This window comes from Lepidochelys olivacea (assembly GCF_965140295.1).
Source record: "Lepidochelys olivacea isolate rLepOli2 genome assembly, chromosome: 16".
Lineage (NCBI taxonomy): Eukaryota > Metazoa > Chordata > Testudines > Cheloniidae > Lepidochelys > Lepidochelys olivacea.
Genome location: NC_140426.1, coordinates 21,311,739 through 21,328,530, shown reverse-complemented (window position 1 = coordinate 21,328,530; position 16,792 = coordinate 21,311,739). Strand labels below are relative to the sequence as shown.

General features: G+C 49.0%; 1 protein-coding gene across 2 annotated transcripts in view; it reads right to left on the bottom strand.

The window, feature by feature from the left end:
• AGPAT2 (1-acylglycerol-3-phosphate O-acyltransferase 2) overlaps positions 1-16,792 on the bottom strand; it is a 29,000-nt gene that overhangs the window by 7,311 nt on the left and 4,897 nt on the right. The window contains exons 1-4 of one of the 2 annotated variants that reach the window (XM_084650468.1): positions 16,018-16,087; positions 6,745-6,878; positions 4,550-4,725; positions 4,089-4,184 (exon numbers count right to left, since the gene is read on the bottom strand). In XM_084650468.1, the coding sequence (XP_084506594.1) occupies positions 4,089-4,184; positions 4,550-4,725; positions 6,745-6,878; positions 16,018-16,046 (435 nt within the window). In that variant the 5' untranslated portion in view covers positions 16,047-16,087. Of the gene's footprint in view, positions 1-4,088; positions 4,185-4,549; positions 4,726-6,744; positions 6,879-16,017; positions 16,088-16,792 lie in introns of those variants that run through there. The other variant, XM_084650467.1, reaches the window with a different exon arrangement.

The following is a 16,792-nucleotide window of genomic DNA, read 5'->3' as shown; positions in this document are numbered from 1 at the left end:
CTGGAGCATAGTCTATGCTACAAAGTTTTGGGCTATGTTGGCTAGCAGCATGCAAAGGAAAAAAAGTATCACCCCCTCAGCCGACTTAGCTATGCTGGCAAAAGTGTACAGCGTAGACCCAGCTGTGTCAATAAAAGAGCACTTCTGTCAGCACAGAAGTGCTGTTCAGGAAGGGGGTTTAGCTACACCAGCAGACAGCTCCTTCTGCCACCTCACTGTGTCTACACTGCGGGTAGCGTTAGCCTAGCTATCCTGGCAAAGCATTTGGAGGGTTGACAAGGCCTGAGGAATGGCTGACTAGAATCATATGCTCCCTCCCAAACCCCAATGACACACAGGAATACATAAGCATTCAAAATACAGGGCTGTCAGATGCTTAGCAGCCGCCATTTCAGAATGAAGGGGTGGCAACTAGCATATAAAGCCCCAGGAAGTATTCGGTTTCTAGGGCTGCAGACAAGTTTCTCCTGGGAGATAGCGGCTCTAGGTTGGCATGGCTGCTGCCTGCACCGCACCCATTAGAGATCGAAAAGGATACTTTCCCTGGGCTGTAGTGCTGCATCTTTCACCAGCATGGACTTAACTTTAAAAAAAGCCCAGAGATTTAAGATCAGATGGTCAGTCAGCAAATGGCTGGGGCCACTGAAGGATTCTGCTTTGGGAGTGGCGAGAAATCAGACACCTGCACGTCTCAGAGAGCACCAAATGTTCAGCCCACAAGCGGCACAGCTTCTGAAACATGCCTCGTTTCTAGTGCAGCAGAGAGTAACATTCACTGGTGGTTAATCTGCCCTCCACAAATGAGACAGGAACAATTTTTGGTTTTGGAGGTTCAGATCAGTTCAGCAGCCAAGAAGGGCTTGCAGAGACACCTCCATAAGCCAGCAATGGTTAAGCCAGAAGACTGAAGTTCATTTGCCCAAAGCGCAGAAGTCTTATGGTTTCTCCCTGGAACCTACCACTGTAGTATCTGAGCTTGAGATCTTTATATGCGAAGAAAAAAACCTGCTTGAGCTGAGAGTACAGCATGTCTGGCTATGGAGCCTGTGTCACACTGTGGAGGTTTGGTGTGTCTAAACCAGGATATGCATGCCTACGTGCTCCCAAAGCTTTGGAGAGGTTGAGGTTTGTTGTTTGGGGGCCTGTTTTGGATACAAGAGAGCTGGTGCAAGACCAAAGCACCAATGTGGGAAACCAGCACGACCAAGAAGAGGAGAACTAACGCAGTCCAAGATTTTGTCCTCCCAGTCTCTACCAGCCTAAATCTAGGCCAAACTCTTGTCTCTTTAGGTTCAGGTCCAGCTTCTGCAGGATACCTGCCAAGAGCCATTTCTTGGATTAAGACAGGGAAGCAAGGCTGCCTGCAAGTCACGCAAGTTCAAGGATTTCCCCATGGCCTGTCTATGTGCTAAAGGAAACTCCAATATTAAGATGCAAGTCATACTGTTCGCACTGTCTGGCGAGGCAGTAACTGATGGCTATCCAAATTAGGATAATTTAGGCCAAAAATCTGGTCTAAATTATCCTCTGTGGCATCATCACCTAAAATATTTAAGCCTTTTTAGGGGAAGAGTTAACAGATTTGGGGAGGGTGGGCAGGGAACACAGTTGCTCAAGCTAAATCATGCATCTCTTCCAAGCAGCTGAGTATCTGGCAAAAAATTCAGATTGGGAAGTTCACCTCTGGCTTGCCCCAGCCGGGTGTTAGGGTTAGGTCCACATGTATTGGCAGATATCGCTGAGAGACAGTCAAGTGGCTACTGGATAGAGTTACAGAATAAGCTACACTGCTGGGCCCCAGTTAATAGTAGAACTGCAGTATGGTGCTAGCTTGAGACAACATCCTTGTGGCATGGCCTTAGGGCTTAGAGGTGAGGTCGACACTGGAATCTACTGAGAGACCTTTAGCTTACTGCAATTGGTCCCCATTCAGCAGAATGGAATCCTCCCAGGTCCTCAAAATTCCCCTAAACCCACCTTCGCTGCAGCATCTGCTCCACAGTGGTAGGCCAGACCCCATCCTAGGGTGACCAGATGTCCCAATTTTATAGGGACAGTCCCAATTTTGGGGGCTTTTTCTTATATAGGCACCTATTACCCCCCTGATCCCCTGTCCTGATCTTTTTACTCTTGCTATCTGGTCACTCTACCCCACCCACTCAGCAATTCTAGAAAACAACAACAATTAACATAAGGAGCTGTTCTGGGTGCTCCCTTGTTAGCCACTCAAGGATCTTGTCATTTTAAGAAAAAGACGGCATTGAAGACCCTATAAAACAATGCCACAGGCTGCACAGGAAGGAGCAGCCATATCCATAGAAATGGAGTCCAGAAGCTGCTTTAAAGGAACAAGCACTAACAAAGACTCCAGTGTTAAGGACTTGCATTCATTTCTTTACCCCTGAGGTTGTATTCAATCTTATAGGAGCCCCACACTGACAGGCTTGCAAGATGGGGCATCCAATGCTCTCCTTGCCCCAGTGCTTGCTAGATCACACCCTGCAGTAGGGGCTCTCGTCCTCATAGTAACTCATCCCCAGGAAGGAGGTAGCCATTGGCACAAATAAATTTAAATATACAAGAGGAACGATGCTCCCAGAAGCAACTGCTTGTCCTATCTATAGATCTGCAAACCCATCCCAGAGGCTTTTCAATGGTTTGGCTCATCTAGGGCTGAGGGGGAAATACATTTTGCTGCATGTAGAGCCTAAGGTTTAGTGCACTGAAGCCTGTGCTCAGTCACCATTAAGTCTGATGGATCTGGTAGAGGCAGGGGTTTAAAGCCATGGTTTTCAACCAGGGGTACAGGTACCCCTGGGGGGTACCTCAACTCATCTAGAGATTTGCCTAGTTTTACCACAGGCTACATAAAAACCACTAGCAAAGTCAGTACAAACTAAATTTTCATACAGACAATGACTTGTTTACACTGCTCTGTGTACTACCCACTGAAATGTAAGTACAATATTTATATTCTGATTGATTTTATAATTATATGGTAAAAAAGTGAGAAAGTATTTTTATGTCTGATTTACTAAGCAAGTGGTTTTTAAGTGAGGTGAAACTTGAGGGTATGCAAGACAAATCAGACATCTGAAAGGAGTACAGTCATCGGGAAGGGTTGAGAGCCACTGGTTTAAAGCCACCATAGTTCGCCATATTTAATAGCTACTCCAAGGTGCCTTTCATTTCAAGTTTAAGACTTGCCCCACAGGAGTACTCTGCGGGAGGGCCACCAAGAGGCAGCACCTGCACCTTCTGCACTTTCAGTGGGATCACTCAAGAAATGTTGCAGCCTTCAGCAATGTTGGACAAGCTGATCCCCCAGACCTCCCAGTACAGGGCTGTTCTCCAGAACCTGCCGAGTCACCAGTTCTTGTACTTGCAGGAACATGGAGAAGTCCTTAAACCCGGTTATGCAGCATTTGTATGTAGCGAAGCACATTTTAAATCTTGGTTTCTTCCAAGATATGGCACTAATCAATCAGTCCCGTCTTGCAGTGTGCTAAACAACGCAGACACCACAGCACCTGCCGGGTCACCATGCACTGTAGAGCAGGCAGCACCGAGGAAGTGATTCAATTGGCTAAAGGAGGGATCTAATTGACAAAGGCGGGTTCTAACCCAAGTTATTGCAGGCTAGATGTGTGACTTAGAACTATGACTTTAGAAGCTATAATGCAAGCTAGTAGTAGAAGGAGCCAAGTTAGCCAGAATTTGATCACGTTTCATGGGATTGTCCTGGAGGAGAATGCTAGCTACGCCATGGTATTGGCTGGCCATCATCTCCTCCCCATGCACCAAGGAGGGCAGTCCCCACCAACCCATTTATCTGAAAAAGTTTCAGGTGCCATTTTCAAAGGAGGCTCCCATACTTCTGGGAGCCCGGTGAGAAAGCTGCTTCTCTCTGCAACTTACTATCTTGGGTGCTCTGAAGACAGTGTTCACTTCAAAGGGTGTCTTTTATCATGCCCCCATTTTGGACCGCTAAAGAGCCCTGTGTTGCCAGTATCTGGTCACCATAGGTAGACCTTTCACTGGAAGGCCCGTATAGTGCTTTGGCTGTGAAAGAAGCTGACCAGCATTACCTGTGCCTGTATAGCGAGATGAAAAGCTCCTTTCTTGAACGGTAACAAGTCACCATTCCCGTTCCTCGTGCCCTCCGGGTACACCCACACTTTCACCTGTAAGACAGTGAGATAAACCATGAAGTCCATTTGTTGGCACACCAAAAGTTAGCTGTAGAATTAACCCACAACCTCTCTAGAGAGGTTCTGTCGGATCATAGATAGCATGCCTCTGTTCCTAGTTGTTTGGAACCCCCGCAGAAGATTTTGCTGCAGGATATAGCTACAGCCAGGGCTGGCATTTGAAGTTTACACTAGCCACCAGGTACTAGAGGTCAGACAATAGTTCTCATAGTATCCCACCCTCCCGCATCCTTAATTCAGTGTCTGACTAATATTCCAGCACATGCAGCCCTCTACTTGGTAACAAATGCAAGCAGTGCCCAGCACTCACAAAGCCTATTGGCATATACTGTACTCACGTTCTCATCCAGCATGGTCTGGGCAACCTGGGCCATCACGGTCTTGGCATTGCTCGTACTCTTCCTGTTGATGAAGACGACACCACCCAGGTACATTATCAGGCCCACAGGGCCCATGTACAGCAGCTCCTTCTTGCCGATCTGAACACAGTTATCTGGGAGGATTTCCATCAACCCTAAGCCCAGGGTGAAGGGAGAGAGTGTAAGAAGCCCACCCACAATAAGCCATGACAACAACAAGAAAACCTCTCTCTCCACCCACAAACCAGATCGGCAGTGTACGAGTGACCCAACCCAGGCCTGCTGCCAAGCACCCAAAGTGAATGGGTGCAACAGGCTGCATGTACAGGAAGGGCAGCAGCAGCCAGAGAGCTTTGCAAAGATGATCCCTTGCCGATTCAAAAGCATTGCTAGCTCGCAAACCACCACGTGCCTTTCAGCAGCTTTCAGGCGTTAGACACCGAAGAGACGTAGTCATAAGAGGATGGAACGAGAAAGGGGCGTGGGGGGGGGAGGGGAAGGGAAGGAGACGTAAAATAACCACCTGTTCAACAGCTCTGCCTCAGGGGCTTCCTTGGTTCTGCAGCAGGAGCATGGCAGAAGGGACCCATGTGCTTGCCATGGCTAGGGGAGCCTCTTCCTCTCTAACAGGGGCTGCAGCCCAGAAAGGCAATTTTTTTTAACGTTTTGCACTTACAGGGTGGCAGCAGGAGCCAATGGCTGGATCAACGCGCTGCGATGGAGGAAACTGCGGTTTTATTCCCAACTCTGCCATCACTCCTCACTTTGCCTTAGACCCTCCCTGCTTACTCCCCTGTCTGCAAGATGGGGTTACACCACCACCACCTTTGGAAGAAACAGGTGATCCTAAACTCTAGTTGTGTTTGTACAGCACCTGCACAATGGCTTCCTGGTCCATGACAGGCTAAGGCACTAGGATAAATAATAATAATGTCGTCTCAATTGCTGAGGCACCAGACAGGTTGCAGCTAGAAAGTAGGTGTACCAGAGTCTCCTCCCTCGTTTGAAGGGCTCCATTAGCTTATTTTCTGGTGGTTTGTTGTTAAAACCCTTTCACTACCCCTGTCATGCTAACGTTATCTATTAAGATGAACAAGCCTTTGGGACGTACCCAAGCGAGCCAGACAGTGCAACAAGAGGCATTCCAGCTGGCATATCTACCCATGGAAGGATGATGCACAGGATCCAATTACTGTCCCAACCTGGAGAAAGTGGAAGTATGGCCTCCAGGTGTTACTCCACATACCTCACTGCCTGGCTGGCCTTTTCGGTCTTTGCAGGACAGAGGGCTGCAAGCCAACCTTCCTAATAGGACAGCCTTCAAATTCTGAATGAAGTAACAGGCCCTAAGCCATGGGGAGACCTTGGCCTTTATTTCAGGGCAAGGGCAGAAGAACCTTTCCACTCAACTGAAGGCTAAGACTTGACCCATGCCTGCCATGGGTCAGTAATTGGGGTGGTACAGCTAAACCTGTTCAGAGCCTCAGCAAGCTGTAGTAACAAGTATCCTGCAGAGGATCACTAGAGAGCATGGGCAGAAGGAAAAAGGGGGGGCAGCCATATTCTTCTCCCGAGGGGGCACGAAGCCAGTCAGTGACCATTCAAACTAGGACTCTCATACCCCTGCTGTAAGCCACACTGAGTCCCTCTTGCGTGCCTGTGTTTGATTATCCCACTGCTGTTCTTACATCTGCCTCTGAAGCATCTAGCAGTGATCACTGTCATGGACTGGATACTGGACTAGATGGACCTTGGGTCTGATCCAGTCTGGCAATACCTAGATCACTACTTACCAGGCTACAGAGCTCAGCACTTCCACTGCTCTGTGGAGAGAGCCCAACCGCAAGTATACCCCTCCCTGCTCACCCAATACCCCATTACACTGCTCACCCAATACCCCATTACACTGCTCACCCAATACCCCATTACACTGTGCATCTCCCCACTCAAAACACTGCTGTAGCTTTCAACATCGTAAATGGCAATTCCCGTAGGCAGAACTGACCAATGCACTGTGTGACATACAGACAGGTCTCCTGGAGCCTCTTCCACTACAAGGCTTGGAGACTCCCCAAATCAGGGGCAAGCGCAGGATTTCCCCAACAGCAAAGCTAGGTGCACCCAACAGTTCACTTTCAAATGAGACAGCTTCTTTCTCAACCCAATCAACTCACCGATCATGTCCAGGATGCTCTGATGATTTGACACGATGACACATGGCTCCTCGATCTGGAAGTTCTCCAGACCTGTTGCCTCAAACCTCAGGCCATAAATATACTTGAAGTTCTTGACGATATTTTTGATGATTCTGCATAGAGAAAAGAGAAGTGAAGTCAGGGCAGCAGGTCTCATGGAGTCGACAATGTTTGCATTACGGTGTGGAAGATGCAGCACTAGTGCAGGAGAAAGAATCTGTTAAGGCAGAGGAACAGGCCTAAGGACCAAAAAAGGTGTCAGCACCTCTCTCATTTACCTGCTCTCACACGTCCTGGGATATCCCTGCATGAGCTGGAAGCTGCCTAATTTGCCCTGTAGTTTATTAGGAGGGGCAGGAGGATGTAACGTCCTTCAATTCCTGTCCCAGAACAGTTGTCACATAACCCCACCCTCATCGACAGCCTCCCCGCACAAGGTCTTACACAAGGGTACCTTTGGACCAGCTTCCTCTGTGCAGTACTGCACACTGCTCCGCAGAACAGTCGCCCTCCCAGATCAGAGGTGTGCAGAGAAGCAGTGAACCCCTCATAGGACACTTTAGTGCCAAGGCTAGTCAATCAAACTACCATTTGCTCGCCCCCCCGACGCCAGCACTCTGCCACAGGCCTGCTGTGCTCCAAAAAGGTGTGACATTCTTCCCCAGTCTGGGAAATTGCTTTGACTTTCTCAGTCCAAGCTACATAACTGAAAGGCCCATATAAACAAAGGGCAAACAAGTTCTCTACTGAGCTCAATGATCAAACACACAAACTACAGGATTTTGTAGACCTCTCCCTGGAAGTCATTTGTTTATTTCTCTTCACATCTATCTGCACCATCATTGTAAGACACTGCCATCTGCAGGGGGAAAGCTTTGTCTAGTGAAACAGCCCACTACAGGAACCAGGTCAGTAGATTCACCACCTGCCATCTTCCAGCATGCAAGATGACTAGACATGGTACATTAGCCCTTATGTAATGCTACTTGAGATATCTGCCTAATGCAACTTATTTGGAGAGATGCTCACTCCAAAGAGCTTTGCGGGAAGGCACAGAGCAGCTTGGGATCCTTCTCAGTGCCATCTTGGCCAGTTATTCTTTACAAAGAAGCAAGGGTTCAATCCCGCAATGAACTCAGAGGAGAGCTCTGTATCTGTAGGGAGCACCACTGGCTTCAATGGGGCTCCCCACACAGGTACTGGGGTCCAGCCGCACAGACCCCATTGCTGCACTAAGAAGAGCTGCTTCAGAAGTTCTGGCAACAGAAAAAGTTGTTTCCTGAACCTGTTGGAGATGGGCCATGCTAGCCCCACTGTTGGGTTTCCCCAACACACTCAGTCTTGCCTACTGCTTTAGGCTGTGGGCTCTTTGGGCAGGAGCCATGTTTTCAGGAGAGCTCAGCACCCAGTGGCAGGACATTGGGCTGAGCACTGACGATGTGACTCAGTTTTGGGCTCAGCGCCCTACAGCACAAGCAGTCATTGTTTCTGAAACCAAGGGAGCCAATTTACAGCAATCTGGAAACAGCTGGATTAGTTTCTAGTAAAGAAAGTGAGAGTTTGGCTGTTTGCTGAGGGAATTCCATGGAGCAGAGACAGGATGACTCGTGCAGACTCAAGAACCAAGACCCCACCCTGTACAAGGATGCACACAAGCTTCCTGCCAGCAAGCAGAGATTAGGGTGCTGCTCCTACCACCCACACAGCTGGGTGGAGCCCTTATGGAATTAAGTGCCAGCCAGAGTTTCATTTAAATTAAGGTTAACAGTTAAAAACCAGAACTTCCAACTGCAAGCCTCCCATCCCTCTTCCCGGCATGCCACAGGGCTGGGACGAACAGAGCAATGACACAGGGCCAGGGCATTCAGCAGCTACCAGAGATAAGCTGCCCATACATTTCTAGCACCTATGCAAAGAGCCTGCTGTTCTGGATAAACCCCATATTTCACTGCTCCAATGCTCAGCCCTTCACCTCCTGCATGCTAACAGCTATGGGGGGGCAGGGGATGGCGCAGCCAGTAGGTGTCCCCATCGGAGAGGCAGAGGAAGCAAGCGCGTATGCTGGGAGTGTGCTGGAAGCTAACAGCCTCCCTCAGCAGATGTAGGGGATAAGAGAGATGGGGTGCGTGTGTGTAGAACACCTGAACACGAGCTGATTTTATTTTCTGTGCTTAAGTGCCAGAAAATCTCACTGCAACACGCACACTGTTTAAGACAAAAGACTTGATCTAATAAGAGAAGAGCGTGTGTTTGGATCTGCGCTTAGAAGCCATAGTGGTGGGACAGGGTCCCCCGAGCTCAGAATTGGAGTGTGGGGCCCAGAGATCAGCTGACCAGCGCATACTGGCTGTTTCAGGTGTGCGTGTATAGCTACTGCCACCTACAGGGGAGGATGATGAAGATGAAGGTGTGACAGCACATCTGGAACCTGGGGAAGGTTAATGAGGAATCAGAGTATTTCATGCTCCCCTAATGCTGGCAGGGGAAGGAGAGGGAGGGGTGTCTTGTTAAAGTGGCTCTCAGCTTGGGGGAAGAAGGAGTGAGCACCCTAACCAGACCTTCTCATACCACGGGCAGCAGCAGCTCCTCCCACCTTTCCACATGAACATGCCGGACAGCCAGGCACAGCCCTGCTTGCCGAGACTGAAGTTCCCCCCACCTCCCCTGCACCAGGCTTGAGACTGCCTGGGTTGAGCATTTTCACTCTCCAATAAGCCCCCCAGCAAAAGAGATGGCCATTTCCAAAGCTCCCGCTGGCTGCCACCTCCCCATCGGCAGGGAGCAGCAATTCTGTAGCCAGACAGGGCAAAGGCTGCAGTTTCATTTGCGCCCACACGGCAGCTTCTGCCAGCACAACTGTTTGTGCAGCTGCGCCCACCTCCCCACCTACCGTGGCTGAATGCATTTGAACTCACACAGCACTTCAGCGTGAGCCAGCATGTCCAGGGGCATTCACACAGAGCAGCATTCTCCCAGATGCTTTACCTCCCAGCTCTGCACAGAGGCTGGCTAAAGCAGATCATCAACATTATTAGAGATTCCTACCCTCCATAGGGAGCAAAACATAGGCACACACACCCATGTCCCAAGCTAGACTTCGGTTAGGGGGGCAGACATGGTCAGCTGCCCTGGTTACTAGCAGAGTTTTAGCCACACAAGCCAGCATGCCTGCAGTTGGTCACGAGCACCCTTGTCCATACTACAAGTTAGTGTTTTCTCGCCTCCCTATCATCTCCACCTAGCTCTTATATGGCACTTTTCATCTGTGGGCCTCAGAATACTTTAAAGGAGGTAAGTGTTATCCTTATTTTATAGATAGGGAAACTGAGGCCCAAGCCCAGCAGAAGAGGGACAGAGCCAGGTATAGAACCCAGTTCTCCCAAGTCCCCATCCTCTATCCACTAGGACACTCCAAGCATTTCTCCTGCTCTACCTGGATTCTCTTCATTACAGCATGGCTTCTGGGAGGGGACCACTCAGTTTTTCCCAAGCCTGCATGCTCAGGACAGTACAGTCTCCTCAAAAGCCCAACTAAATTTGAGAGAACTCTGCAAGTAGTTTTGGTTTGGACTGAACGGACTGGGGCTTTTACAGCCAGCTGAGTGGCATGCCAGAGGCGGACAACACCCACACCCAAGGGAGAATACATGGGGCTCCGTGCCAGCACTCGGGCTGGTCAGGACCGGTTCTTCCCCTGCAGAAAATGGATGAAAATTGACAATTTTTCACATGTTCAAGTTTTCCCACAGGAAGAGTTCAACTGGTAAAAACACCAGATTCAGGCAAAGCCATTTCTGACCAAACAAAAAACAAGAGTGAGAAAAGTAGCAGCTTTCTGCAAAGATCCTCATTTTGTCAAAAAACGATTTGCTATTAACAAAGTTGATCAAAGCGTCTGACTAGCCTGACTCAGCAGCTATTGGTTTTCCTAGACAGAAGCAAGGTCAGGAGAGGGCAACTTTTCCCTCCTGGATCATTACTAAATCCTATTGATTTAGGGTTACTAGAGAGATGCCGAGCGAGCCAGCGGGAGTCACTGACAGGACAGCACTCACTCCCCAAACTAGTCAGGTCAGCAGAATACCAGACGTGGCTGGATATCGGCAGGACTGGTGCTAGAAGACTCAAGTCCTCTATCTACCAGACACAGCCCAGGTAATGCAACGTGAGCACCTCTGCATAGCACTGATCCCAACACAGCAGGGCCGGTCAGTCCGGATGACTGTGGCCTACCCCGCACAGTGTCTACGCCAAGACTTGTGAGAAAGCCCCACTTCCTCCAGCTGCAGGAGTGGCTTGCACCAGGGACACGGACCCACAGAGAAGGGGACTGAGATGAGATTAATTTAATTCAGTAAAAAGAAAAGGAGGACTTGTGGCACCTTGGAGACCAACCAATTTATTTGAGCATAAGCTTTCGTGAGCTACAGCTCCACTGAATGCATCCGATGAAGTGAGCTGTAGCTCATGAAAGCTTATGCTCAAATAAATTGGTTAGTCTCCAAGGTGCTACAAGTCCTCCTTTTCTTTTTGCGAATACAGACTAACATGGCTGCTACTCTGAAACCTGTCATTTAATTCAGTGAATCACAGTCCATGGACTGGCCTCCAGGAGACCAACTGGCCTCCAGGGTGAAGCTAATGGCTCCTGTCTGGTGTGACAAAGTTCCTCCTCTACCTTGGTGGGTCTTGTGCTTATTGGCGGATTTGCTCGCCTCGGAGATTCACGGCAGCCCTCAGTTTGGCCGTTTTTGTGAACCCACAGTCCAGGTCAGCTCCTCCTGTGTCTGACCAGGAGTTGGGAGGTTTGGGGGAACCTGGGCCTAGTCTCGACTCCAGGTTCCAGCCCAGGGCCCTGTGGAATGCAACTGTCTGGAGTGCCTCCTGGAGCAGCTGTGTGACAGCTACAACAACCTGGGCTACTTCCCCATGGCCTCCTCCCAACACTTTCTTTATCCTCACCATAGGACCTTCCTCCTGGTGTCTGATAATGCTTGTACTCCTCAGTCCTCCAACAGTCCGCGTTCTCACTCTCAGCTCCCCGCGCCTCTTGCTCCCAGCTCCCCACATGCGCCACACAAACTGAAGTGAGCTCCTTTTTAAACCCAGGTGCCCTGATTAGCCTGCCTTAATTGATTCTAGCAGCTTCTTGATTGGCTGCAGATGTTCTAATCAGCCTGTCTGCCTTAATTGTTTCCAGAAAGTTCTGGAACCTTCCCTGTTACCTTACCCAGGGAAAAAGAACCTACTTAACCTGGGGCTACTATATCTGCCAGGTGGAAATCAAGCCCGAGATGATTGGCCACTACCTGGGTGAGTTTTCCATCACTTACAAGCCAGTGAAACACCTCGCAGACCTGGTATCAGTGCTACCCACTCATCTAGGTTCATTCCTCTGAAGTAAATGATGCTTCGGGAAAATATTTTCTATATGTAAATAAAGAAAATGCTCCTGCAAAAAACCAAACCCCCACCCCCAAAAAACAAAACAAAAACAATTCTCCTGTAGCTATCTGGCCTGACCCTGTCACACTGAGAAGCTACAAATAAAGTAGGTTTCCTTTTTTCTGGTTCTCAAGGTGTCCGAATGAGCCAGTGCTCCACACACTCAAATAGAAACCTCCAGTGATTACCAACCCAGGCTGCATTCAAGTCTGCATCTTGACAGATCATTTTACTATAAGAGGAACGAACAGGAGACTGGCAATTGCTCAGAACTAGCATGCACAAACACACACACCAATTCGTTCTTTGCAGGAATCAGAGGCAGAGGTTTAGCCCATTTTGTCTCACTCCAGGCACAAAGTCAAAAGGACTGTGTGGTGGGGTTAGGAGAGTCAATGTGACTAAGTCAGCACAAGGATCACCAGTATCCTAGCCATGAGAATGACCCAATTTCCAACTCCACCTTCCTTCCCTCACCAAACCAGAGGAGAGGTCACTGCTCAGGAAACTAGGGCTCTGCAGAAAGCAGCAGGAGGAGCTGGTTACATATTAACCAAGAGCACATACTGGCAAGAATGAGGGGGTGGCTTGATGTTGTAAGAGGAAGGTCCAGGTTGCACAACATGTGAGGGGGTTGTCCTGAAACTGCTCAGACCATAAAGGGTGAAGTACTGATCTGGAGCAGAGCCAGAGCACACAGGGCCCGACTCATTCAGCAACACTAACTGGGCAAGAGGAGGGGCATTGCAGCTAGGATTTCCTCCAGTACATGTGGGGACAGTATTACAAAGGTCATAAGCCTCATGCTAGTGAGAGAGTCCGCAGGGGACAGGAGGAAACGGCATTCCTTCACCTCCCTGGTTACTCAGATGGGGTAACTAGGGGTTTCTACCGGCATAGCTAAACTGTCCAGGCTTTGTAGTCTGTAGTACAGATAAATCCTGTCTGTCTTCCTCCAGTTCCTGACCCTACTGCTGCTCAGTCTTACGGAGTAGCAGCTGTACTAAACTGACCTAGCTGATAGTTTTCATGGCTGCCCACAGGGTTAGAAAGAGCAGCCAACCTGCTGCAGCTTTGTCAGATCCCCGATGTCACTCCAGGGCCTCTGCTCTGTGTGTGTAAACAACACTGGCTCAGCTGTGCTCGCTTCATGTTTGTAAGGTTCTTTTCAACATTACATGCCAGAGGCCAAGTTCTTATTTTAAAACGAGACACTTACGTTCCGTACAAGTCACAGGCCCTCACCTGAGAGAGCTTCCTGACCACCAGACTGGATTTCACAAGCCTCAACAAGCCACACTTGATTGTTAAACTAAAACATTAAGTCTAATTAATCAACCAACATGTTATCAGAGACCTAAGAATGTATTTCCAAGGGCATGTCTACACAGCAACTAAAACCCCCACAGTTGGCCTGTGCCAGCTGACTCAGACTCACAACGCTTGCGTTTTGGGGCTGTTTAATTGCAGTGTTAACGCTGGTGCCTGGAATCTAGGACCCTGTGAGGTGGGAGGGTCCCAGAGCTCTGGCTGCAGCCCAAGCCAGACGTTCTGGTGTAGACCTTCCATGCCACAATTAAAACATCCCCACAGCCTGAGCCCTGTGTCAGCTGGCACAGGCCAGCTGCGGGTGTCTAACTGCAGTGCACCCCCCTCCCCCAGCACCAGAATATATTGTCAATGCAGGGTGCATTTCATGCTTCTGAAGTTCTAATGGGGCAGGCTACATGTTGGCAGCTTTAATGGGATTTCACAATCGGCTGTGTGTAACGAGTGACATCTGAGCCTCACGTTGGCACACAGTGACCTCTTCTCGGTCATGTTGGGTTTGACGTTATGGAGCCAGGAGTTGAATCAGCGGCAGGGGCAAGGATCTCTGTACCAGGCCATAAAGCCTGCCATGGGTATCTCTAAGCTGTGTGCATCATTCATTTAGTCAACTTTCATCAGTGCAGGTTAAACCTTAATCCACTAGTCTAGGTGCAGAGACTAGAGAATGGAGCCAGGTGACATGCCCGGAGACTAGTGCTAAGGGTTAAAAGCCAAAATCTACACACTTACTCCTCATACCATGACCCCCACTCTCCCAGATGTGTGTGCAGGTGTACACACACACACACACACACACCCTCTACCCTTCCTACCACCTTTGGAGATAGACTGAGAATAAACTGCACTGACTTCAGTGATGCTACCTGAAGACAACAGTACAGGAATCACTGGCACCTGGGTACGGAATTAACCCAGCAAACATTTGGGTCCCATAACTCAAAGTTTGAATCCAGAGCTTCTGCAGGTGCACAGCTCACACTTCAATTCATCTGGATCAGAGCTGAAACACAAAGCTGAATTAGGCACTAACTGCTTACAGAAATACCGAGGCACAACACTATTTCAAGTACGTACACACACACACAGAGTCACAGGCAGTTCAGCTGTGCTCAAAACACCCCCCCCGAAACTAACCGTCAGCTCTGCTGTAAAGCCTGGCACCTGTCCTTCCTGGAAAAGGCAGGGTCAGCCCAGCCCCGCCCCTTATCTACAGCAATAGTGTATTCTGTACCAAACAGAAAAGGAGGACTTGTGGCACCTTAGAGACTAACCAATTTATTTGAGCATGAGCTTTCGTGAGCTACAGCTCACTTCCGATGAATTGAGCTGTAGCTCACAAAAACTTATGCTCAAATAAATTGGTTAGTCTCTAAGGTGCCACAAGTCCTCCTTTTCTGTTTGCGAATACAGACTAACACGGCTGCTACTCTGAAACCTGTACCAAACAGGAGATGCAACATGGATACTCTCCCCCTCCCAGCAGGGGACTTGGCTCACAGACAATCCAGGAAGCGGCTATGCCAGAAAGTCTCTCATTCAGCATGTGCAATCCCGACACAGTGGAGCTGGACTTTAAAATAACTTGACCTTTGTTCTAACCACAACAAGTTAAAGCCAGGAGCCCCCACCACCAGCTTTCCTCAGAAGGCAGTTTGCCTCTAGGCAGGCCCAGCACTATCTGCCACCCTGGGTGGTAATTGGCCCAGGACTCCTGAAAGGTTAACTGTAATACCCAGGGGCACCAAAATACCAGCTTACCTTCCGCCCCCCCCCCCCCAATATTGAGATCCCAGAACCAGCGCTGCCTCGAGGCATAGCATTACGGCAGGCCAGCTGCAGGTTTTTAATTGCAGTGCAGACATACCCTTTGTGGCCCTGAGAGCCTCTGCACCTTGATGCCCCACATCTATAAAAAGTGTGATACTTTGTGCAGGATAGTAATTCTCATCATTGTGCTTAGTCTTTTCATCCAATCAGAGGGCCGGGGCATTGGCATGTCTCAGAGGGAACGATCCTGCTAACATGGCACAATACATTCAGAGTTCATAGACTGCAAAGCAAGTCATCATACGCCTGCCAGGATGCATGACCACCACAGAGCAGCACTAGGTAGGCAGCTAGTGCAGCGGTTGCGTTACACAAGCAGCATGCTGGTACAACACACATTTACAGTTAAAGGGGCACAGTTTAGTTTAACACCAAGATAGAGACAGTTCTACAACCCTCTGAATCTTAATGAAATCATTTCCACTGGACTTTTAATTCCATGAAAGACAGTTCTACTTGGATCATTTCCCAGGGGCGTTTGTAACTGCAGAACTGTGTTAGGTCAGTTGTGTATAACCTTTGCAGCACGCAGGGCCATGCTGGCAACATCCCAGGAAGTGGAGGACGGTGGCTTATTTGTATGCCTTTACATGCATTGAGTCACTGCATTCCCCATCCCAAAAAACTCATTTTGAGGAAGTACAGTACCTGGTTATCGGAATAGTTACATCTTGCATCTGACGAACCCACAAAAGCTGATGCCCAAATAAATCTGTTAGTCTCTAAGGTGCCACAAGGACTCCTCGTTATTTTTGCTGATACAGACTAACATAGCTACCACTCTAAAAATCTTGTCTTCAGTTTCCCCCATCTGCCATGTCAGTCCTCTGCTCACTCTCTTGCCTGCAGTCCCTCTACACAAGTCACTATTCTTGCTGGTCTCAACTCCCCACCCACTCTGGTGAAAAATCCTTCAGACCCACCCCTCACGCAGGAGGGCCAAACCTATCACTCCAGGGATCCAGGCTCTTGACTCTCCCACCACACTTCTACTGCAGTTTTGCTTCCCTACCACCACCCCCGCCCCCACACACACGTAGGCAAGGGAAAGGAGACCAGAGTAGTTGAGATGTCTGGGTGGTGATATAGGGAGAACTAATTTAAAAAACAGACAGCCAGCAGAGCCAAACAAGGACAAGTCAGTCAGCTCTCCAAAGAATGCTTGTTGGAAAAGGGAAAGCCCTTGAATATTGTTCTCTTTCTGAAGTGAAAAAGTCTTCAGACCAAAGTGTTGCAACTACAAACGCTATGATATCATAAAGAAAATTTCCCCAACGTGCCGATATTTTTTACCCACGGCTACAGAACACTTTTTATCAAGGCAACAGAATTTTTATTTTGTTGATCTGTCAGAAAGACTCAATGGTCCACACAGAAGGCAAGATCTCAAGAAATATACACATCGGAAAGTGATGAAAGATTC